Source organism: Heterodontus francisci, chromosome 19 (assembly GCF_036365525.1).
Source record: "Heterodontus francisci isolate sHetFra1 chromosome 19, sHetFra1.hap1, whole genome shotgun sequence".
Classification (NCBI taxonomy): domain Eukaryota; kingdom Metazoa; phylum Chordata; class Chondrichthyes; order Heterodontiformes; family Heterodontidae; genus Heterodontus; species Heterodontus francisci.
Genome location: NC_090389.1, coordinates 49921316 through 49943954, shown reverse-complemented (window position 1 = coordinate 49943954; position 22639 = coordinate 49921316). Strand labels below are relative to the sequence as shown.

The 22639-nt window shown below is 49.5% G+C and overlaps 1 protein-coding gene across 1 annotated transcript in view; it reads left to right on the top strand.

The window, feature by feature from the left end:
* The first annotated feature begins 7097 nt into the window (after positions 1-7097).
* nampt2 (nicotinamide phosphoribosyltransferase 2) overlaps positions 7098-22639 on the top strand; it is an 87454-nt gene continuing 71912 nt past the window's right edge. Inside the window, exons 1-2 of the mRNA XM_068052314.1 lie at positions 7098-7269; positions 20959-21094. Of these exons, the coding sequence (XP_067908415.1) occupies positions 7201-7269; positions 20959-21094 (205 nt within the window). The 5' untranslated portion in view covers positions 7098-7200. The remainder of the gene's footprint in view (positions 7270-20958; positions 21095-22639) is intronic.

The following is a 22639-nucleotide window of genomic DNA, read 5'->3' as shown; positions in this document are numbered from 1 at the left end:
GGTTGGCTGGTCGTCAGATGAGTAGATCTACAGCACCAAACTGCAGCCAGAGGTTGGATATTGGGAGGGTTGTGGGGCAGAGGGAGTGGTGGGTTTGTAGAGATGGACGTTGGAGGTAGTCGGACTTTTGGGGGGAGGTCTCAGGGTCTAATCGCATTGGGGGAGGGGGAACGACTGTAGGGATGAACGTAGGTTTGCTTGGTGGGCTGGGGGAAGCACTCTTGGCCCACAGGCTGTGCTGGAAAGGCACTTACCTGTTCCATCCAGCTGTTCTCGCCACGTTCACTGCTCTTTAGTTGCTGGGTTTCCCAGGGCACAGGAAACCCAGCCACCTAGCAATATATCTGGAATGGAGACAAAATCTTAGGTACGCAGCCTCATTAAAATATTGTAATAACTGACTTGCCTCTGGAGAGCAGGTTAATTGCCCACCTGTTAAAACCAGTTTTGCATTAGTTTATTTTTAACCTCCCCCCCCCCCCCCCCCCCCCCACCCTCCGCTTTCCACCTTCCCAGTCTATCTATGGGGGTTAAAATTTCCCCCATTGTGTTTTGTTTGCACTTTCTGGTTCATTTGCAGGTCTGCTTGTCTATTTTCTCCAGTTTGTCATGTTTTTTCACCCAACGCTATTTGTACATTCATTTGTTCTTTTCTGTCTGACTATTATTATCTTTTTATCTGATTATCTTTTATATCATAAAACACTTTTTTATTAAACACTTTGCAGTTTATTTAACTAGAGTTGTCTAGTTATTCCAGGAGGTTTGATCACGTGACACAATGCCACATGACATCTGTAGTTTCGCTCGCGATTTCATGCCAGCGACTATTATGTGAGAAACTCGAAGACCAGAAGGCCACCCACAAATTGATGAAAAATGGAACTCCAAGGTGGACAAGCAATTCACAGAGTGGAAAACAGAGGTAGGAAGACCTTTCATTCCACGAGTAATTAATAGTACCTCACTAAAATTGCACCGATAACTTATACTAATACTGGTAACCCTTCATAACCAACAATTCCTCACTGATGGTAATAGATGTAAAGTTTTGATACCCTATAGTGTGTCAGCTGTGTTTTAGTTGGTAGCACTATCGCTTCTATGTCAGAAGGTTCGAGGTTCATGTCCCACTTCAGCTTGACAATCTAGGCTGACACTCCAGTGCAGGACTGAGGGAGTGCTGCTCTCTAGGAGGTGCCATCTTTCCAGTATTAAACCAAGGCTGCCCTGCCTGCCCACTCAGGTGGATGTAAAAGATCCCATGGTATTATTTTGAAGAAGAGCAAGGGAGTTAACCTCAGTGTCCTGGCCAATATTTATCCCTCAATCAACAGATTATCTGGTCATTATCACATTGCTGTTTGTGGGACTTTGCCATGCACAAATTAGCTGCTGTGTTTCCTACCTTACAACAGTGTTACTTCATTGGCTGTAAAGTGTTTTGCGTCGTCCTGTGGTTGTAAAACATGCTATATAAATGCAGGTCTTTCTTTTTCTTTTTAACTAACACTATAACCCGTCGATCTTCATCCTAAAACTGCAGCCAGAATCCCCCTGCACTGCATAAGGTGCGGTCAGACTCCGCAGTTGATGTTTCTTTTAAAAGGCCCAATCTCTCTCCCTATCTCCTTGAGCTTTGGTTCAGACTCAGGTTATATGTGAAGGTAACAATTTTGAACTGAGAGTTCAGTCACAGCCAATCTGTATTTGGACTTCACATGTCACAGACTGACCCGAACCAAACCAAAAGATCTCACAAAGGGGCAGTCGCTCAGTGCTTGGGCCGCTTCTCACATTGTCCAAACTCAGCTCAACATCAACATACCTAACCCACTCCCTGAGCTTAGAGTCAAACCAAGAAGAGCTTTCATAGAATGATAGAAATGACAGTACAGGAAGAGGCCATTCGGCCCCCAGTGCATGTGTTCGCTCCTATAAATCACACCCCTACCCCAAGATCTTTTGATATTTATCCCATTCTCTTTTAAATGAATTTCTAGTTTACATCAAATGAAAGCTCATGGGATACAGGGGAATGTGGCAGGTTGGATCCAAAATTGGCTCAGTGAAAGGAAAAAAAGGATAGTATTTGACGGATGTTTTTGCGAATGGAAAGCGGTTTCATTCGGTGTTCCACAGAGCTCAGTGTTGGGTTCCTTGTTGTTTGTGGTATATATTAATGATTTGGACTTAAATGTGGGAGTCATGATTGGGAAATCTGCTGGTGACAAAAAAAATGGCCATGTAGTTGATAGTGAAGAGGATAGCTGTAGTCTCCAGAATTATATCAATGGTTTGGTTGAGTGGATAGAAAAGTGGCAAATGGAAGTGTGAGATAATGCATTTGGGAAGGGCAAACAAAACGAGGAACTACACAATAAATGGGAGGATATTGAGAGGGGTAGAAGAAGTGAGAGACATTGGAGTACATGTCCACAGGTCCCTGACGGTGGCAGGACAGGTAGATAGAGTGGTGAAGAAGACACATGGAATGCTTTCCTTTATTGGCCGAGGTATAGAATACAAAAGCAGGGATGTAATGCTGGAACTGTATAAAACGCTGGTTAGGCCACAGCTGGAGTATTGTGTACAGTTCTGGTCACCACATTACAGGAAGGACATAATTGCTCTGGAGAGAGTACAGAGGAGATTTACAATAATGTTGCCAGGGCTTGAAAGTTGCGGCTACGAGAAAAGATTGGATCGGCTAGGGTTGTTTTCCTTAGAACAGAGGAGGCTGAGGGGTGACTTAATTGAGGTGTACAAAATTATGAGGGGCCTAGATAGAGTAGACAGGAAGGACCTGTTTCGCCTAGCAGAGAGGTCAATTACCAGGGGGCACAGATTTAAGGTGATTGGTAGAAGTATTGGAGGGGACATGAGGAAAAACCTTTTCACCCAGAGGGTGGTGGGTGTCTGGAATTCACTGCCTGGATTGGTTTTGGGGGCAGAAACCTTCAACTCATTTAAAAGGTACCTGGACATGCACCTGAAGTGCTGGAACCTGCAAGGCTACGGACCAGGTGCTGAAAGGTGGGATTAGATTGGGCGGCTAGTTTTTTTCAGCTGGTGCAGACATGATGGGCTGAATGGCCTCCTTCTGTGCCATAATTTTTCTATGGTTCTACAGTTAATAGACATTTCTGGTGAAGCAACCCATGGTCTAATAAGCCTCAGTTCAAGAACTTTCCTTCTTCTAATAAGAATCCTCAGTCTCTGTTCTCTTGTTCGACATTCGCCTATCTATCCCTACTTACACAGAGATAGGTCCTCACTCTTCACCCAGCCATTTACTGGTTGATCCTCTCGGCTCTACTCGTACCCACAACATTACTGCTGCTCAGAATTTTGCAGAAAATGCAGGTTCCCATACACACCCCATACCCCAATCTCCCTCTTTCTACCCCTCAACTACCAGTCTCACTCTTTCCCAACCCTCCATCCACACCCCAATCTCCCTCTCTCTGACACCCCATTGCACAACCCACATTCCTGTCTTGCTCTCTCCCTGACCCCCTGTTTCATCTCCCCATTCACCCGAATCCCAGGCTCCTAGCCACCTCCAGAGCTCATTCAACCCCCTAGAGCCACTTCTCTCTTGAACCCTCTTTCTACCCCTCTATCAAGCCCCGCTAACCCTCTCTACCTCTCTCGCTCTCTAGCCCCTGTCCCTCCCCCTCGAACGCCCCCTCCCGCGGGGTGAATTATCCATCTTCACTAACTGGCATCTTCACCCCACGCTGGTGTAATTCGGGTGGTGGGGGTGAAATCACATTCCTGTACCTGTTGCAATCTGCCAGCGGTGCTTGTGCTCTGAGCATGTGCTGGAACCCGGCCCGGACACCAGCACTCCGAGAGTCAGGGCTCCCTCCTCCGGGACTCTCTGCTCTCGGAGTCGGCACCGTCCCGGGACTCCCTCCTCCTGGAGCTGGCACTGCTGCAGGCTCCCTGCTCCAGGAGTGGGCAGTACTCCGGGATTGGGCACTGCACTGGGACTCCCTCCTCTGAGAGTGGGCACTGCTCCGGGACTCCCTCCTCCGGGACTGGGCACTGCTCCGGGACTCCCTCCTCCGGGATTGGGCACTGCACCGGGACTCCATCCTCCGGGACTGGGCACTGCTCCAGGACTCCCTCCTCCGACACTCCCTCCTCCAGGAGTGGGCACTGCTCCGGGACTCCCTCCTCTAGGACTGGGCACTGCTCTGGGACTCCCTGCTCCGGGAGTGGGCACTGCTCTGGGACTCCCTGCTCCGGGAGTGGGCACTGCTCTGGGACTCACTCCTCCAGGAGTGGGCACTGCAGGACTCTCTCCTCCGGGACTGGGCACTGCACCGGGACTCCCTGCTCCGGGAGTGGGCACTGCTCTGGGACTCCCTCCTCCGAGAGTGGGTACTGCTCCGGGACTCCCTCCTCCGGGACTGGGCACTGCTCCGGGACTCCCTCCTCCGGGATTGGGCACTGCACCGGGACTCCATCCTCCGGGACTGGGCACTGCTCCAGGACTCCCTCCTCTGGGACTCCCTCCTCCAGGAGTGGGCACTGCTCCGGGACTCCCTCCTCTAGGACTGGGCACTGCTCTGGGACTCCCTGCTCCGGGAGTGGGCACTGCTCTGGCCCTCCCTGCTCCGGGAGTGGGCACTGCTCTGGGACTCACTCCTCCAGGAGTGGGCACTGAAGGACTCCCTCCTCCGGGAGCGGGCACTGCTCCAGGACTCCCTCCTCCAGGAGTGGGCACTGCTCTGGGACTCCCACCTCCGAGAGTGGGCACTGCTCCGGGACTCCCTCCTCCGGGACTGGGCACTGCTCCGGGACACCCTCCTCCGGGATTGGGCACTGCACCGGGACTCCATCCTCCGGGACTGGGCACTGCTCCAGGACTCCCTCCTCCGGGACTCCCTCCTCCAGGAGTGGGCACTGCTCCGGGACTCCCTCCTCTAGGACGGGGCACTGCTCTGGGACTCCCTGCTCCGGGAGTGGGCACTGCTCTGGGACTCCCTGCTCCGGGAGTGGGCACTGCTCTGGGACTCACTCCTCCAGGAGTGGGCACTGCAGGACTCCCTCCTCCGGGAGTGGGCACTGCACCGGGACTCTCTCCTCCGGGAGTGGGCACTGCACCGGGACTCCCTGCTCCGGGAGTGGGCACTGCACCGGGACTCTCTCCTCCGGGAGTGGGCATTGCACCGGGACTCCCTGCTCCGGGAGTGGGCACTGCACTGGGACTCCCTGCTCCGGGACTGGTCACTGCTCTGGGACTCTCTCCTCCGGGAGTGGGCACTGCACCGGGACTGTCTCCTCCGGGAGTGGGCACAGCACCGGGACTCCCTGCTCCGGGAGTGGACACTGCACCGGGACTCTCTCCTCCGGGAGTGGGCACTGCACCGGGACTCTCTCCTCCGGGAGTGGGCACTGCTCTGGGACTCCCTGCTCCCGGAGTCGGCACTGCACCGGGACTCTCTCCTCCGGGAGTGGGCACTGCACCGGGACTCCATCCTCCGGGACTGGGCACTGCTCCAGGACTCCCTCCTCCGGGACTCCCTCCTCCAGGAGTGGGCACTGCTCCGGGACTCCCTCCTCTAGGACTGGGCACTGCTCTGGGACTCCCTGCTCCGGGAGTGGGCACTGCTCTGGGACTCACTCCTCCAGGAGTGGGCACTGCAGGACTCCCTCCTCCGGGAGTGGGCACTGCACCGGGACTCTCTCCTCCGGGAGTGGGCACTGCACCGGGACTCCCTGCTCCGGGAGTGGGCACTGCACCGGGACTCTCTCCTCCGGGAGTGGGCATTGCACCGGGACTCCCTGCTCCGGGAGTCGGCACTGCACCGGGACTCCCTGCTCCGGGACTGGTCACTGCTCTGGGACTCTCTCCTCCGGGAGTGGGCACTGCACCGGGACTCTCTCCTCCGGGAGTGGGCACTGCACCGGGACTCCCTGCTCCGGGAGTGGGCACTGCACCGGGACTCTCTCCTCCGGGAGTGGGCACTGCACCGGGACTCCCTGCTCCGGGACTGGTCACTGCTCTGGGACTACCTGCTCCCGGAGTGGGCACTGAACCGGGACTCTCTCCTCCAGGAGTGGGCACTGCTCCGGGACTCCCTGCTCCCGGAGTGGGCACTGCACCGGGACTCTCCTCCAGGAGTGGGCACTGCACCGGGACTCTCTCTTTCCGGGAGTGGGCACTGCTCTGGGACTCCCTGCTCCGGGACTGGTCACTGCTCTGGGACTCTCTCCTCCGGGAGTGGGCACTGCACCGGGACTCTCTCCTCCGGGAGTGGGCACTGCACCGGGACTCCCTGCTCCGGGAGTGGGCACTGCACCGGGACTCTCTCCTCCGGGAGTGGGCACTGCACCGGGACTCTCTCCTCCGGGAGTGGGCACTGCACCGGGACTCCCTGCTCCGGGACTGGTCACTGCTCTGGGACTACCTGCTCCCGGAGTGGGCACTGAACCGGGACTCTCTCCTCCAGGAGTGGGCACTGCTCCGGGACTCCCTGCTCCCGGAGTGGGCACTGCACCGGGACTCTCCTCCAGGAGTGGGCACTGCACCGGGACTCTCTCTTTCCGGGAGTGGGCACTGCTCTGGGACTCCCTGCTCCCGGAGTCGGCACTGCACCGGGACTCTCTCCTCCGGGAGTGGGCACTGCACCGGGACTCCCTGCTCCGGGACTGGTCACTGCTCTGGGACTCTCTCCTCCGGGAGTGGGCACTGCACCGGGACTCTCTCCTCCGGGAGTGGGCACTGCACCGGGACTCCCTGCTCCGGGAGTGGGCACTGCACCGGGACTCTCTCCTCCGGGAGTGGGCACTGCACCGGGACTCTCTCCTCCGGGAGTGGGCACTGCACCGGGACTCCCTGCTCCGGGACTGGTCACTGCTCTGGGACTACCTGCTCCCGGAGTCGGCACTGAACCGGGACTCTCTCCTCCAGGAGTGGGCACTGCTCCGGGACTCCCTGCTCCCGGAGTGGGCACTGCACCGGGACTCTCCTCCAGGAGTGGGCACTGCACCGGGACTCTCTCCTCCGGGAGTGGGCACTGCACCGGGACTCCCTGCTCCGGGACTCCCTCACTTTCTGTCCTGGCTCCGCCCCTGGGCTGTGACGCTGCGGCCGGCTTGACGTTCAGTGTGTCGGATCCCGGTCCCCGTCCTGCTCCAAGCCCTAGTCTGCCAGTGAGAGCCAGAGTACAGAGTTGCGGGGCGATGGATGAAGCCGCCGCGAATGACGCTTCCTTCGACTTTAACATCTTGTTGGCCACCGATTCCTACAAGGTACAGTGAAGGGCCCCGGTGTCACTGCCAGCTCCCAGCTATTAGCATTGTGTACGGAGCCGGCCGTCAAGTGCTGTTTATTACCTGTGCCCGGTGGTCTCGGACTGGGGGGAGGGGGTGGTTGAGCAGGCTATAGCCATACAGTGTGTAATAGTGATACTTGGCACGTCTACCACTGGCAGTGACAGCAACTGCAGTAGAACAGCTGGGAAAATGCTTACTGACATGTTCTGTGCGGAAGCTCTTTTTTTATGGCTGCTATCTGTTAAGTGTGATATGTAATATATTGGATCTAAACACGTGCAATACTAATTCTGGTCATTTTAATCCTGACTGACGCTTTTAAATAAATGTTTCTTGACCAGGGTACGGTATTGATTTAAAATACATCTATGTTTAAGTGGAGAATCTGTTGCCTGACACAGCCAGCCATAGCTGAGCTGGAATGACAAGACGATAAGTAGCTGTGGTATCTGTCCCGTGCAGCATTTATTGGTCAAACAAAAAGACCAGTGGGCAGTTGAATAAGAGAGTGTTGCTGTTTGTTGGCTTATCTGGAACATCACTGAAAATGATGGTTCAGAGTAAGATCAGTATCAATTTGTCAAACAGCCACTGTTGTTGTTTAGCAGTTTTTTGAAACTGGCCAGCATCTAAGTAAAAAAAGTGCTGTTTGCAATTGTATAAAAGTGTTGCTGCATCATAAGTACTGATGAAGTCCAACTTATCGGTGATACTAAAATTAAAGCAGAATACTGCCGATGCTGGAAATCTGAAATAAAAACAAGAAATGCTGGAAATACTCAGCAGGTCTGGCAGCATCTGTGGAGAGAGAAGCAAAGTTAACGTTCCAGGTCAATGACCCTTCATCAGTTCTGATGCTGCCAGACCTGCTGAGTATTTCCAGCATTTCTTGTTTTTATTATCGGTGACACTGCTCACATACACAATCGAAGTATATATAGGTTTTTATAAAGTGTGAAGTTATTTTGCTAATGCTTCAGAAAGAAATGCATCTGTACTTCATACTTTGCAGAAATATTTCCTTTTCACTCAAATGACTATATTAGTTTAAAGAAAATTACATTTGTTACTTCAAACTTGTATGTGAGAACTCCCTTTGGTTTCCTTTTTCTACTTAAACTTCTGCAGATATACTCTTCAAATTTGAGTACTTTGCATTGAAATTCTGAATCCAAATCATTTGTGTAAATTTGAAACAATAACACCATGCTCTGGGGTGCCCCACTCAGTACTTGCTGCAACTCTTCTATTAAAAGAACACCTGCAGACTTAGATGTTAACACATCGATATATTTTTTGAGAAAGCATGCTCTGGAGAGTTGCAGTTTAACTGTTAGCTTCGTAAATATACTGTCAACTGTGATGCCTGATAGGGTAGGATCATTTTATTATCTTTTAACTGGAGAAACAAGTTGCACAATATAGCTTGTGCATGTGCAATAACTGTGGCCTTGCCAAGCCACACTCCAAGAACAAAAAAAAAGACAACTGCATGTTGGTGCAGTGGTAGTGTGAATCCACAGTCAGGACCCAACCGAAGTGGAGTAAAGGAGGATGTAGGCTGCCTCTGCATTTCTGTGGAGGTAGCCCCCTTCTGCATTTCTCTGGAGGTAGCCTCCCTCGCACTTTTCTGGAGGTAGTCCTCTGCATTTCTCTGAGGTAGCCTCCCTCGCACTTCTGTGGAGGTAGTCCTCTGCATTTCTCTGAGGTAGCCTCCCTCTGCACTTCCCTGGAGTCAAGCTGAGCCTTAACTTCTAATTTAAGCTACAACTTTTTAGTGTTGTGGAGCAAAATCTCTTTGCAGCAATGCTGCATTGGCAGTGTGTAGGTTCTTTTCTTTTGGGCCTCCTTATCTCGAGAGACAATGGATACGCGCCTGGAGGTGGTCAGTGGTTTGTGAAGCAGCGCCTGGAGTAGCTATAAAGGCCAATTCTGGAGTGACAGGCTCTTCCACAGGTGCTGCAGAGAAATTTGTTTGTTGGGGCTGTTGCACAGTTGGCTCTCCCCTTGCGCCTCTGTCTTTTTTCCTGCCAACTACTAAGTCTCTTCGACTCGCCACAATTTAGCCCTGTCTTTATGGCTGCCCGCCAGCTCTGGCGAATGCTGGCAACTGACTCCCACGACTTGTGATCAATGTCACACGATTTCATGTCGCGTTTGCAGACGTCTTTATAACGGAGACATGGACGGCCGGTGGGTCTGATACCAGTGGCGAGCTCGCTGTACAATGTGTCTTTGGGGATCCTGCCATCTTCCATGCGGCTCACATGGCCAAGCCATCTCAAGCGCCGCTGACTCAGTAGTGTGTATAAGCTGGGGGTGTTGGCCGCTTCAAGGACTTCTGTGTTGGAGATATAGTCCTGCCACCTGATGCCAAGTATTCTCCGAAGGCAGCGAAGATGGAATGAATTGAGACGTCGCTCTTGGCTGGCATACGTTGTCCAGGCCTCGCTGCCGTAGAGCAAGGTACTGAGGACACAGGCCTGATACACTCGGACTTTTGTGTTCCGTGTCAGTGCGCCATTTTCCCACACTCTCTTGGCCAGTCTGGACATAGCAGTGGAAGCCTTACCCATGCGCTTGTTGATTTCTGCATCTAGAGACAGGTTACTGGTGATAGTTGAGCCTAGGTAGGTGAACTCTTGAACCACTTCCAGAGCGTGGTCGCCAATATTGATGGATGGAGCATTTCTGACATCCTGCCCCATGATGTTCGTTTTCTTGAGGCTGATGGTTAGGCCAAATTCATTGCAGGCAGACGCAAACCTGTCGATGAGACTCTGCAGGCATTCTTCAGTGTGAGATGTTAAAGCAGCATCGTCAGCAAAGAGGAGTTCTCTGATGAGGACTTTCCGTACTTTGGACTTCGCTCTTAGACGGGCAAGGTTGAACAACCTGCCCCCTGATCTTGTGTGGAGGAAAATTCCTTCTTCAGAGGATTTGAACGCATGTGAAAGCAGCAGGGAGAAGAAAATCCCAAAAAGTGTGGGTGCGAGAACACAGCCCTGTTTCACACCACTCAGGATAGGAAAGGGCTCTGATGAGGAGCCACCATGTTGAATTGTGCCTTTCATATTGTCATGGAATGAGGTGATGATACCTAGTAGCTTTGGTGGACATCCGATCTTTTCTAGTAGTCTGAAGAGACCACGTCTGCTGACGAGGTCAAAGGCTTTGGTGAGATCAATGAAAGCAATGTAGAGGGGCATCTGTTGTTCACGGCATTTCTCCTGTATCTGACGAAGGGAGAACAGCATGTCAATAGTCGATCTCTCTGCACGAAAGCCACACTGTGCCTCAGGGTAGACGCGCTCGGCCAGCTTCTGGAGCCTGTTCAGAGCGACTCGAGCAAAGACTTTCCCCACTATGCTGAGCAGGGAGATTCCACGGTAGTTGTTGCAGTCACCGCGGTCACCTTTGTTTTTATAGAGGGTGATGATGTTGGCATCGCGCATGTCCTGGGGTACTGCTCCCTCGTCCCAGCACAGGCATAGCAGTTCATGTAGTGCTGAGAGTATAGCAGGCTTGGCACTCTTGATTATTTCAGGGGTAATGCTGTCCTTCCCAGGGGCTTTTCCGCTGGCTAGGGAATCAATGGCATCACTGAGTTCCGATTTGGTTGGCTGTATGTCCAGCTCATCCATGACTGGTAGAGGCTGGGCTGCATTGAGGGCAGTCTCAGTGACAGCATTCTCCCTGGAGTACAGTTCTAGGTAGTGCTCAACCCAGCGGTCCATCTGTTTGCGTTGGTCAGTGATTATGTCCCCCGATTTAGATTTGAGGGGGGTGATCTTCTTGATGGTTGGCCCAAGAGCTCTCTTCATGCCATCATACATTCCTCTGATGTTTCCGGTGTCTGAGGCCAGCTGAATATGACTGCATAGGTGTTGCCAGTAGTCGTTTGCGCAACGCCTAGCTGTTCTTTGTGCAGTACTTCTGGCTGCTTTAAGTGCTGCGGATGTTAAATCGCTGGGGGCTTTCTTGTAGTTCAAAAGTGCAATGCGCTTAGCGGCTATGACAGGTTCCAGCTCTTCATTATGAGATTGAAACCAGTCTGCATTTCTCTTCGCACTTTTGCCGTAGGTGGTCAAAGCTGACTCATAGATGGCGTCTCTGATGTGGGCCCACTTGGTCTCAGCATCCCCTGTGGGAGTGTTTTGAAGGGCTGTTACAAGTGAATTTAGAAATTTTTGTAACAGCTGTGGGTGAGAAATTCTGCTCGTGTTGATGCGCGGGTGGCCCTTCTGCTTGGAATGATGCAACTTCTTTGGTCTGAGTCTAACCTTGCTGCACACCAGGGAGTGGTCGGTGTCGCAGTCCGCACTGTGGAAGCTGCGTGTGATTTGGACACTGTTTAAGGCGGCTCGCCTTGTGACAATGAGGTCTAGCTGGTGCCAACGACGTGATCTTGGGTGCCTCCATGAAACCTGGTGACAGGGTTTAGTGTGAAAGAACGAGTTGGTGATGCAGAGGTTATGATAGGTACACAACTCAAGCAGTCTCTGCCCGTTCTCATTCATCCTTCCAACGCCATAGCGCCCAAGACAGGAGGGCCATGAGTCATGGTCGGCCCCAACCCTGGCATTAAAGTCCCCCAGCAGGAATAGGTGTTCGGTGTTGGGGATGCTGCTAATGATGTTATGGAGTTGTTCATAGAACTGGTCTTTAGCTTCAGGTGCGGAGCAGAGTGTTGGAGCATAGATGCTGAGTAGGTGTACTGGACCAGAGGTGGTGAGCAGTCGGATGGACAGTATGCGTTCCGAGCCATTTGAGGGAGGCTCTATCATGCTGAGCAAGGAGTTTCTGATGGCGAAGCCCACTCCATGCTGTCTTGGTTCTTCAGGATCCCTGCCCTGCCAGAAGAAGGTGTAGTCTTGCTCTGCTAGAGAGCCACTCGCGGGGAGGCGAGTCTCCTGAAGTGCTGCAATGTCCACATTGAATCTACTGAGCTCGTTGTTAATGATGGCGGTCTTCCGAGAATCGTTGATTTGTGTAAGGTCTTCCGACAGGCCAGGACACATAGTTCTGACGTTCCAGCTTGCAAAGCGAAGGGCTGGTACCTTCTTTCCTTTTTTCATGTTGTTTGGTGCGGTGTATCAGTCCACCTTTCGGGCAATGACCCTGAGCTCCAAGCACCCATTGAAGCAGGCAGACTGTGGCGGGACAGAACCTTATTGACCGGGGGCTGCCCGGTTTGAGGCGGGCGGTAGCTGTCCAGTGAGGTGCAATGACCTCTCCCACCGACAAAGGCAACCCGTGGCGCCCAGTTTCTACGCCAATTTATCTGGACTTATAACCCGTAACTGCTGCCTTCCGTGTTGTTTTAGTCGCTGTGAGGCAACTATGGAGTGACCTCTCCATGGCGCATGCCTGGGCAAATTTATGGGGGTTGAGAGTTGCCCAGTCGTCAAAACCCCCCTCTCGGCCTTTCTGGTGGGGTCCAAAGGAGTGCAGGACACGACGTTTGGCACCAGTATGGCTGCAGGAACTGCCGGAAACATGCCAAAGGTGACACATGACCGCCTACGGGGTTCCGCTCCGGATTTTCTGTTAGGGTTTACTCCCTTAGCCTTGGTCTCTCCCGAGACGCCCACAAGGCAGTGGGGTTGTTGGGGCCCCTACACAGGTGTAGGATGGTGCCGGTGGGAGGAGGGGATGCAAGGGGGAGGGGTAGAGGGAGGGGGTGGGATGGGGGTGCAGGGGAAGGGGGTGCGGGGTGAAGATGGTGCGAGGGGGGGGGCGGGCTGGGACGGGGTTGTGAGGGGGTGAGCTGAGAGGGTGGAGCAGGGAAGGGGACGGGGGTGGGGGGGGGTGGAAGGGGGGTAAAGGGGGGGGGAGGGGGGGTGGAATCTGGTGCAGGTAATAAGCCATTTCCTCAGTGCCCTGGTAGCTTTAGGTAGCTTTAGATTAAAGGTTATGCTCCTTTTCTCAGGGCAATTTTCACTATCCACTGTACAAAGAAAAGCAGGTGATTATGACAAAGTTATGCTACATGACCAGTTTGGATATACAGTATTGTCACGATCACAATAAGTGCAGCGAGGAAAATACACAATCAAACTGAAAAGTGATTTAAAAAATTGGAACAGTTTTAAAGAGACTGGTACATGTGCTGTCAACAAAATGGAGGGCAAGACACATGATCCTCAGTATCTCTTCCACTCAAATCCACAACCGTGTCCACAAAGACTGAAAACCAATTAAGCCCCACCTGCATGGAAATGTGACAGATCATCACACCTGGATGTGAGCTACACTCAAGCACAATGAGACAGGACCATTCGCAGACTTCTCGTCTCTGAATAACCTCCATTACAATGGAGTTTGAACCACCCTCATCTCCTCAGAATGTGGCCAACATCAAGGCCATTATCCAGCCCAGCTAGGACTGAAACCTGAAGTCACAGGGTGAAGCCAGCCCTTGTAAAAAATTCACCTTAAAAGATAATCATTTTGTGGAACAAACAGGGAGTCTTTTCAGGACAGGACTAGAGACAGCAACATCAGTCTGGTCTGTCCTCAGCTCTCAGTGCAACAAAGGTCAGCTTGAATTCAGCAAGGCTGAGAGATCAGAGGACACAAAACAGATCCATGAAGAAGAGAGTGAGAGTGCGCATGTGAGGGAAGGAGAAAGAAAGAGTGAAATGACTTTTTCACGCAGCGTGTGGTTAAGATCTGGAATGCATTACTTGAGAATGTGGTGGAGGCAGGATTTAATAGAAGCATTCAAAAGGGAATTAGACTGTTATATGAAAAGGAAGAATGTGCAGGGGTATGGGGAGAAAGCAGGGGAATGGCAGTAAGTGAATTGCTCATTTGGAGAGCCGGTGCAGACATGATGGGCTGAATGGCTTCCCTCTGCACTGTAACAATTCTATGATTCTGTGAGAGAGAGAAATCGGTTCCAGCCAATAGAGTTGAACCCTGTTGTGACAAATTGGAAACTAACGACAGCAGAGACAAAGGAGTCATTTAGCAAAAATGACTTTTCTACTGGTGAGAATTGAACTAAGTCATCAGCACTGTCTTCAACCCCAGAAAATGAACTGCCAGGAGACTGCAATAGCCCAACGAATGCCAGACAACCAGCAAACAGGCCTACAACTTTAAAAATTCACCTTCTGAGGGGATCCCACAGGCTATTCCTGAAACAATAGACTTTGCATATGAGAGTGAATGCGTGCGTGACTGGTGTTGCGATCATTTCGGGATTTGTTTAAAATAAATAGTTGTTAAACCTATGAGAAAAACTGTCATCTGTCTTTTTGGCAAGTAAAACATGAGGGGTTAAAACACTAGTAACAAAAACACTTGCTGTGGTTAGTTGGGAGGTGAACATTGGGAACAAAGCCATCACCCACCTGGCCATAACTATATACATTATATATATAGTTAAGAACAGGTGAGGAGGGGGAGTCATAGGCTCCCCTCTTTCCCTTCCTCTTATTTGACCGCAACAGGGTTTATTCCTTTTGAAACAATGGTTGTGCTTACCAACTCAGTGAGTGTTTTATCTTTTACCTTTAATGTGATCGTGAAAGAACCAATAGGACAGGTTTTCTTGAGTTTAAACAAGAAAAAGGTGAGTTTATTATATTTAACAATGTAAACCCGATCTAAAAAAAATAAAAATATGCTACACATTCACGCACACATTCACACGAGAATCACACACAGACAAATAGATTACAGAGTGAAAAGTAGATTTTGTGATTGGATTAGAGTCCAGAATAAATAGAAATTAAATATACAGTCTGTGAGCTTGGATGATTTGGTGGTCTTCCGGCTGAAGTTGTATTCTTGAAGTCTTTGGCTGGTTAAAGTGCACTTTGTGGCTGACCCGCTTGGCTTAGGGCTTTCTTGGAGGCAGACTTGTAGGTGGTTCTCTTCCCCTGGTCTCTGTCTGTCTCAGTCTGTAAGCTTGGAGGTCCATAGTCGTAGATGGTTTTCAAACATTGTGTTATCTGGAGAGAGAGAGGGGGGCACACAGCCTTTCTGCTGCTGCACAGCCTGAGTTACTGGCTTGACTTCTGATTAGATTAGAGATACAGCACTCAAAAAAATGCCCAGCTTTCACAGAGATGGACAGACAGTCACATGTCTGTCTCAGTGTATTCTCTGGAACCTTCTAATGAGATTCAAGGTTTGGAATTGGCTCCCCCGGCCCCAGGATGCCAATTTTTACACTTGGAGGGGTTTGCTCTTTCAATGGCAAGGCATTATGATTGCCTTGAATGCTGTGCTAATGAAGCAATCTTAGGCAATGCAATCACTTAGAGCAAGCCATTGTTCTGGGTTCATGATTCTCAGACCTCTGTCTCTGGTTGGAGGCCTTGGAATGTGAAAAGGTGTTTCAGATGCAAATTGCGGTGGCCATCTTGGCTTCCAGTTTTTTCAAAGTTAACTGCAGGATTTTTTCCACTAAAAGTTTAATGTAAGTTTCCAACCAATTAATTAATATTCCTTATTTGGCATATCATTTTATATAAAATGATATTTAAATGATATATTTTTCAATGATATATAAATATCATTTATATAAATGATATATAAAATCCTTAAATTCTTGAAGATTTAAAATCCTGAGGGCAAAGATTTTATCCATCAGCAATCAATGTTGCAACCTTGTATTATTATTGCTTGAATGCATTTATAACCATGTCGACATTTTATTTTCATCTTTTTATTGTTAATGCTATTTTGGCAGCTGCATGAATCCTGGGAACCATTACATCAGGTTTTCTTGCTAATTAATGAAAACTAACTTAAATACTATGACTGACTCTGCACTTCTTTAATTTTATTGTTATACTGAATCTTACTATCATGAGGACCCCCACCTGCCAAGAATGAGGCATATTAATTTTTATCATATGAACATTAATTTTAAACTTGCTGGAGTGAAGAAATGACTTGTTTTACAAGAGATTACCAGACACTTTGCTGGAGGACATTTGCATACTAAGAGACAGTGCTTGGCGAGACAAAAGAATTGCTCACTGATTCAATTAACAGAGATTGGGCTGGGCAATGGTGATCCACCTCTTGTCGGGGTGGCAGATAGCACCAAACCTCCCCCAACGAGAGCTTTGGAATCCACAAACGCAGGAGTGGTTTAGCCAGCTGGTCACATGACTAACCAGCTGGTCCAGGCTTTTTGAACTAGACACAGGACAGTTTGGGGTCAGACTGCAGATTGTAACTGAACCTGGAACAAGACAGCCTCTCTCCTGGTTTGCTCTCTCTCGCTTTCTCACAGGCCTCTGGACCCACTGAACACCCATAAACCTCAAGAGAGAAAAGACTCCTACATCGAAACAAGTTAAAGCGTGCACTGGGCCCCAACGAACAGCAAGACTTACCGGCATCCAAAGACTCCACATTGAACTTAAAGGACTGTAAATAACTTCCAGATATTGCCTCAAACTTTTCCCCTTTATTCTTTCTACTTTTTCTGTCTCTATCTGCATGTGTGTTTATCGCGTATGCATGCTAATGTGGTTAGCGTCGCACATTTGTAACTGAATTAGAGTTTAAGATTAATAAACTTCCACCTTTCTTGTTTAAATCCAAGAAAACCTGTCTGATTTCATTGCCTTACTATTGGAAAGCAGTTGTTACGACCTGGTGAGAAAGGTGTCTGGGGGTCCCTCTCAGCCTTCACCTGGTCTTACGATAACAGGGTTAACTTTTAAGCGCACCGTGTTTTTAGCTCCCCCTTGGTGAATCCTTGTTCACCATTTTCCAATTATAAGGCAAAGAAACCAGCACAAACAGGCTTTCTTAGGTTTAAAGAAAAAAGATTGAAATTTATTAAACTTAAACTCGAGTTCAGTTGACGCCTAAGGATACATGATGCACCCATGCTAGCATGCATACACGATACACACATGCAAATGGAGACGGAAAAGAGCAGAAGAAAATTAAAGTGGAAAATTTTGAGGCAATATCTGAAGAGTTTTTGTTACGGTTCTTCGAGCTCACCGTAGAATCCTTGATTGTAGGTAGATCTTGCTTTTCGTTGGGGCCCAGTATTCTTCTTAAACCTTGTTTGCTGTAGAAGACATTTCTCTCTTGGGATCATGTGTCTTCAGTGGATTCAGAAACTTGTGAGAAAGAGATGGGAGCAGAGAGGAGAAATCTTCTCAGTCCAGGAGCAAACAGTGTTATTGAGTTCAAACTCTCTGTGGCCAATTCAAAAGAAAACCCTGCAAGGTGGTGCTGCTGAGCTGCTGGCCCTCTGATTGGGCCAGCAGCTCTGGGAGGCGGACCACCGTCTTCCATTGGATGGAGGCCCATTAAGCAGCAGTCACCAATAAAATGCCACCCCAGGGTCCTGACACCCACCAGCACAGGGTCAGCTCCGGCTTTCGGCCCCAACGAAGTGACTTGATCACCGTTGGCAAAATTCAGCCCATTAACTCTGTTTCTCTCTCCACAGTTGCTGCCAGACCTGCTGAGTATTCCCAGCATTCTGTTTTTATTTCACATTTTCAACATCTGCAGTATTTTGCTCTTGTACATTTGGTGGTGTTGTTAGGTGCCCTGATAAGGAGATGAGATGTTGTGCACCCTTTCACATAGACTGGGCTAAATTTTAGCTATTGGGCAGCCAACCGATAGAGTGCACCACCTGGCAGCAGGAGTCCTGGTGCATTTTGGGAGTCAGGGCAGATTACGATGTATCCAACAAGCTGCAGAGGCTAAATGGCTTTCTTTTTATTGGTTCATGGGATGTGGGCGTCGCTGGCAAGGCCAGCATTGGTTGCGCATCCCTCATTGGCCTTGCGAAGGTGATGATGAGCCGCCTTCTTGAACCGCTGAAGTCCATCTGGTGTAGTAACACCCACAGTGCTGTTAGGGAGGGACTTACAGTTTTTTGACCCAGCAACAGTGAAGGAATGGTGATCTAGTTCCAAGTCACGATGATGTGTGACTTGGAGGGGAACTTGCAGGTGGTGATGTTCCCATGTATCTGCTGCCCTTGTCCTTCTAGGTAGTAGATATATCAGATTTGGAAGGTGCTGTCGAAGGAGGCATGGCGATTTTCTGCAGTGCATCTTGTAGATGGTACACACTGCTGCCACTGTGCTCATATGGTGGAAGGAGTGAATGTTTAAGATGGTGGATGGGGTGCCAATCAAGTGGGCTGCTTTGTCCTGGATGGTGTTGAGTGCTGTTGGAGCTTGGAGCTGCATTCATCCAGCCAGGTGAAGAGCATTCCATCACACTGCTGACTTGTGCCTTGTAGACGGTGGGCAGGCTTTGGAGAGTCAGGAGGTGAGTTACCCAATGCAGAATTCCCAGCCTCTGACCTGTAGCCTCTTGTAGCCACAGTATTTATATGGCTCATCCAATTAAGTTTCTGGTCCATGGTAATTCCCAGGGGAGTTCAGTGATGGTAATGCCGTTGAATGAGAAGGGGAAATGGTCGGATGCTTTCTTGTTTGAGATGGTCATTGCCTGGCAGTTGTGTGGTGCGAATGTTACTTGCCACTTATCAGCCCAAGCCTGAATGTTGTCGAGATCTTGCTGCATATGGAAACAGACTGCTTCAGTATTTGAGGAGTTGTGAATGTACAATGTTCAGTACCAATCATCAGTGAACATCTCCACTTCTGACTTTATGTTGGAGGGAAGGTCATTGATGAAGCAGCTGAAAATGGTTAGGCCTAGGAAGCTACCCTAAGGAACTTCTGTAGTGATGTCCTGGGACAGAGATGTTTTGCCTCCAACAACCACAACCATCTTCATTTGTACTAGGTATGACTCCAACCAGTGGAGAATTTTTCCCGATTCCCAATGACTTCAGTTTGGCTAGGGCTCCTTGATGACACACTCAGTCAAATGCTGCCAGTCATTCTCACCTCACCTTTTGAATGTTTGGACCAAGGCTGTAATGAGCTCTGGAGCCGGGTGGCCCAGGCAGAACCCAAACTGAGCATCGGTGCGCAGGTTGTGGCTGAGTAAGTGGTGCTTAGTAGCACTGTCGATGACACCTTCCATCACTTTGCTGATAATTGAGAGTAGACTCATAGGGTGGGAATTCACCGGATTGGATTTGACCTGCTTTTTGTGAACAGGGAATACCTGGGCAACTTTGTCGGGTAGATGCCAGTGTTGTAGCTATACTGGAACTGCTTGGCTAGGGGCACAGCTAGTTCTTGATCAATAGTCTTCTGTACTACAGCCAGGATGTTGTCAGGTCCCATAGCTTTTGCTGTATGTGCTTTCAGTCGTTTCTTGATATCACGTGAAGTGAATGGAATTGTCTGAAGACTGACGTCTGTGATGCTGAAGACCTCAGCAGGAGGCCAAGATGGATCATCCACTTGGCACTTCTGGCTGAAGATGGTTGAAGATGCTTCAGTTTTGTGTTTTGCATTGACGTGTTGGGCTCCCCAGCCTTTGAGGATGGGGATGTTTGTAGAGCCTCCACCTCCGGTTGGTTGTTCAATTGTCCACTGCCATTCATGACTGGATGTGGCAGGACTGCAGAGCTTTGATCTGATCTGTTGGTTGTGGGATAGCTTAGCTCTGTCTATCTCATGTTGCTTCTGATGTTTAGCATGCATGTAGTCCTGTGTTGTAGCTTCATTAGGTTTTAGGCATGCCTAGTGCTGTTCCTGGCATGCTGTCCTGCACTTCTTATTGAACCAGGGTTGCTCCTCTGACTTGATGCTAATAGTAGATTGAGGGATATCTGGGCCATGAGGTTACTGGTTGTGGTGGAATACAATTCTGCTGCTGCTGATGGTCCACAGTGCCTCATGGATGCGCAGTTTTGAGCAGTCAGATCTGTCCTGATTCCACCCTATTTAGCACAGTGTTAATGCCACACAACTAATGGAGGGTATCCTCAATGTGAAGACGGTCCTCTTCTTCACAAGGGCTATGTGTAGTCACTTCTACCAATACTGTCATAGACATCTGCGACAGGTAGATTAGTGAGGGTGAGGTCAAGCAGGTTTTTCCCTCTTGTTGGTTCTCTCACCACAATGCCGCAAGCCCAGTCTGGCAACTATGTCTTTCGGAGCATGGCCAGCTTGGTCAGTAGTGGTGCTACCGAGCCACTCTTGGTCATGGACATTGTAGTCCTCCACCCTGAGTACATTCTGCACCCTTGCTATCCTCAGTGCTTCTTCCGAGTGGTGTTCAACATGGAAGAGTATTGATTCATTAACTGAGTGAGGGCGGTAGGTGGTAATCAGAAGGTTTCCTTGCCCATGTTTGACCTGATGCCATGAGACTTCATGGGGTCATGGGCTCCTCCTCTCTCTTTCCTCTCTCTCGCCTCCTCTCTCTCTCGTTCCTCCTCTCTCTCTCCTCCTCCTCCCTCACTTTCTCTCCCCACCTCCTCTCTCTATCCTCCTCCTCTCCTCCTCCCCTCTCTCTCACTCCCCCCTCCTGCTTCTCTCTCTCTCTCTCTCTCTCTCTCTCCCTCTCTCTCTCTCCCCCCCTCTCTCTTTCTCTCTTCTCCTCCTCCTTCTTCACTGGCTTTCTTTTTCTCTTCCTTTGTGCAATATGACAATCAACTTTTTAAAAGTTTGTGAGATATGACTGTGCTGCCTTTGCAGTGTTTTTTTGGTGTGGGAAAATTTTATTTTGAAACTTAAAACTGTTGACTAACCCTTTGACACTAAAGATTTTTTTTTGTTTTCTCAGGTTACTCATTTCAAACAATATCCACCAGACACTTGTAAAATCTACTCTTATTTTGAATGTCGTAAAGGAAAAGGTGATGAGTTCAAAGAAATTGTGTTCTTCGGATTACAGTATATCCTGAAGAAATATCTATCAGGTAAAATATTTGTTGACCAGGGATTTAAAAAAAATCAAGACTGAAAACTGTTGAGTAAACAAATCACAATATAGCATAACTTTTGATCTTATCATTTTTATTTCGGTGTGTCGGCTGGGAGGTGGGATGCAGTAGAACACATCCCTAAGCAGCCCAAATTCAATGAATTGTCGTCAAGAGCCCAAGCAAAACTGAAGTCAATGGGAATCGGGGGAAAACTCCCCATTGATTGGAGTCATACCGAGTACAAAGGAAGATGGTTGTGGTTGTTGTAGGTCATTCATCTCAGTCCCAGGACATCACTGCAGGAGTTCCTCAGGGTAGTGTCGTAGGTCCAACCATCTACAGCTGCTTCATTAATGACCTTCCCTCCATCATAACGTCAGAAGAGGGGATGCTTGCTGATGATTACACAATGTTCAGCACCATTCGCGGCACCTCAGCAAGACCTGGACAACATTTAGACTTGGGCTGATAAGTGGCAAGTTACATTCACACCACACAAATGCTAGTCAATGACCATCTCCAACAAAAGAGAATCCAACCATGTCCCCATGATATTCAATGGCATTACGATCGCTGAATCCCCCACTGTCAACATCCTGGGGGTTAATATTGACCAGAAACTGAACTGGAGCAGCCACATAAATACTGTGGCTCAACAGCAGGTCAGAGACTGGGAATTCGGTGATGAGTAACTCACCTCCTGACTCCTCAAAACCTGTCCACCATCTATAAGGCACAAGTCGGGAATGTGTTGGAATACTGTCCACTTGCCTGGATGAGTGCAGCTTCTACAACACTCAAGAAGCTCGACATCATCCAGGACAAAGTAGCCCGCTTGATTGGAACCCCATTCACCACCTTCAATATTTATTCTGTCCATCACCAACTCACCGTGGCCGCAGTGTGTACCATCTGTGGCAGATGCACTGTGGCAGCAGTGTGCACCATCTACAAGATGCACTGCATCAAAGCACCAAGGCTCCTTCGACAGCACCTTCCAAACCCGCAACCTCTACCATCTAGAATGACAAGGACAGCAGATACATGGGAACACCACCACCTGCAAGATCCCCTCCAAGCCACACACCATCCCGACCTGGAACTATATTGCCGTTCCTTCACTGTCGCTGGGTCAAAATCCTGGAACTCCCTTCCTTACACCACATGGACTTCAGCAGTTCAAGAAGGCTGCTCACCACCACCTTCTCAAGGGCAATTAGGGATCTCTAGCTAGCAACGTGCACATCCCGTGAAAGAATAAAAAAATGAAAATCATCCTCGGTTCTTAGCTATACTGTAAATTCCTTTTATCAGGCTCTATAATATACCAGCAAGAACTGTATTCAAATCTCCTGCCTGGCAGAAGACCTTTGTAAAATGCTGTTTGCTGACATTGTAAAAATTGTTTTCAGAATTTGTTTTTTTATGTATCTGATTCCTTCTAGTTGTTTGACGTACTCCTCTTCCCCCTGCCCCCTACTATCTCCACTGTAAGAGTTTTAGAACCTTTGTTATAATTTGTTCTTGGACCTGGCAAAA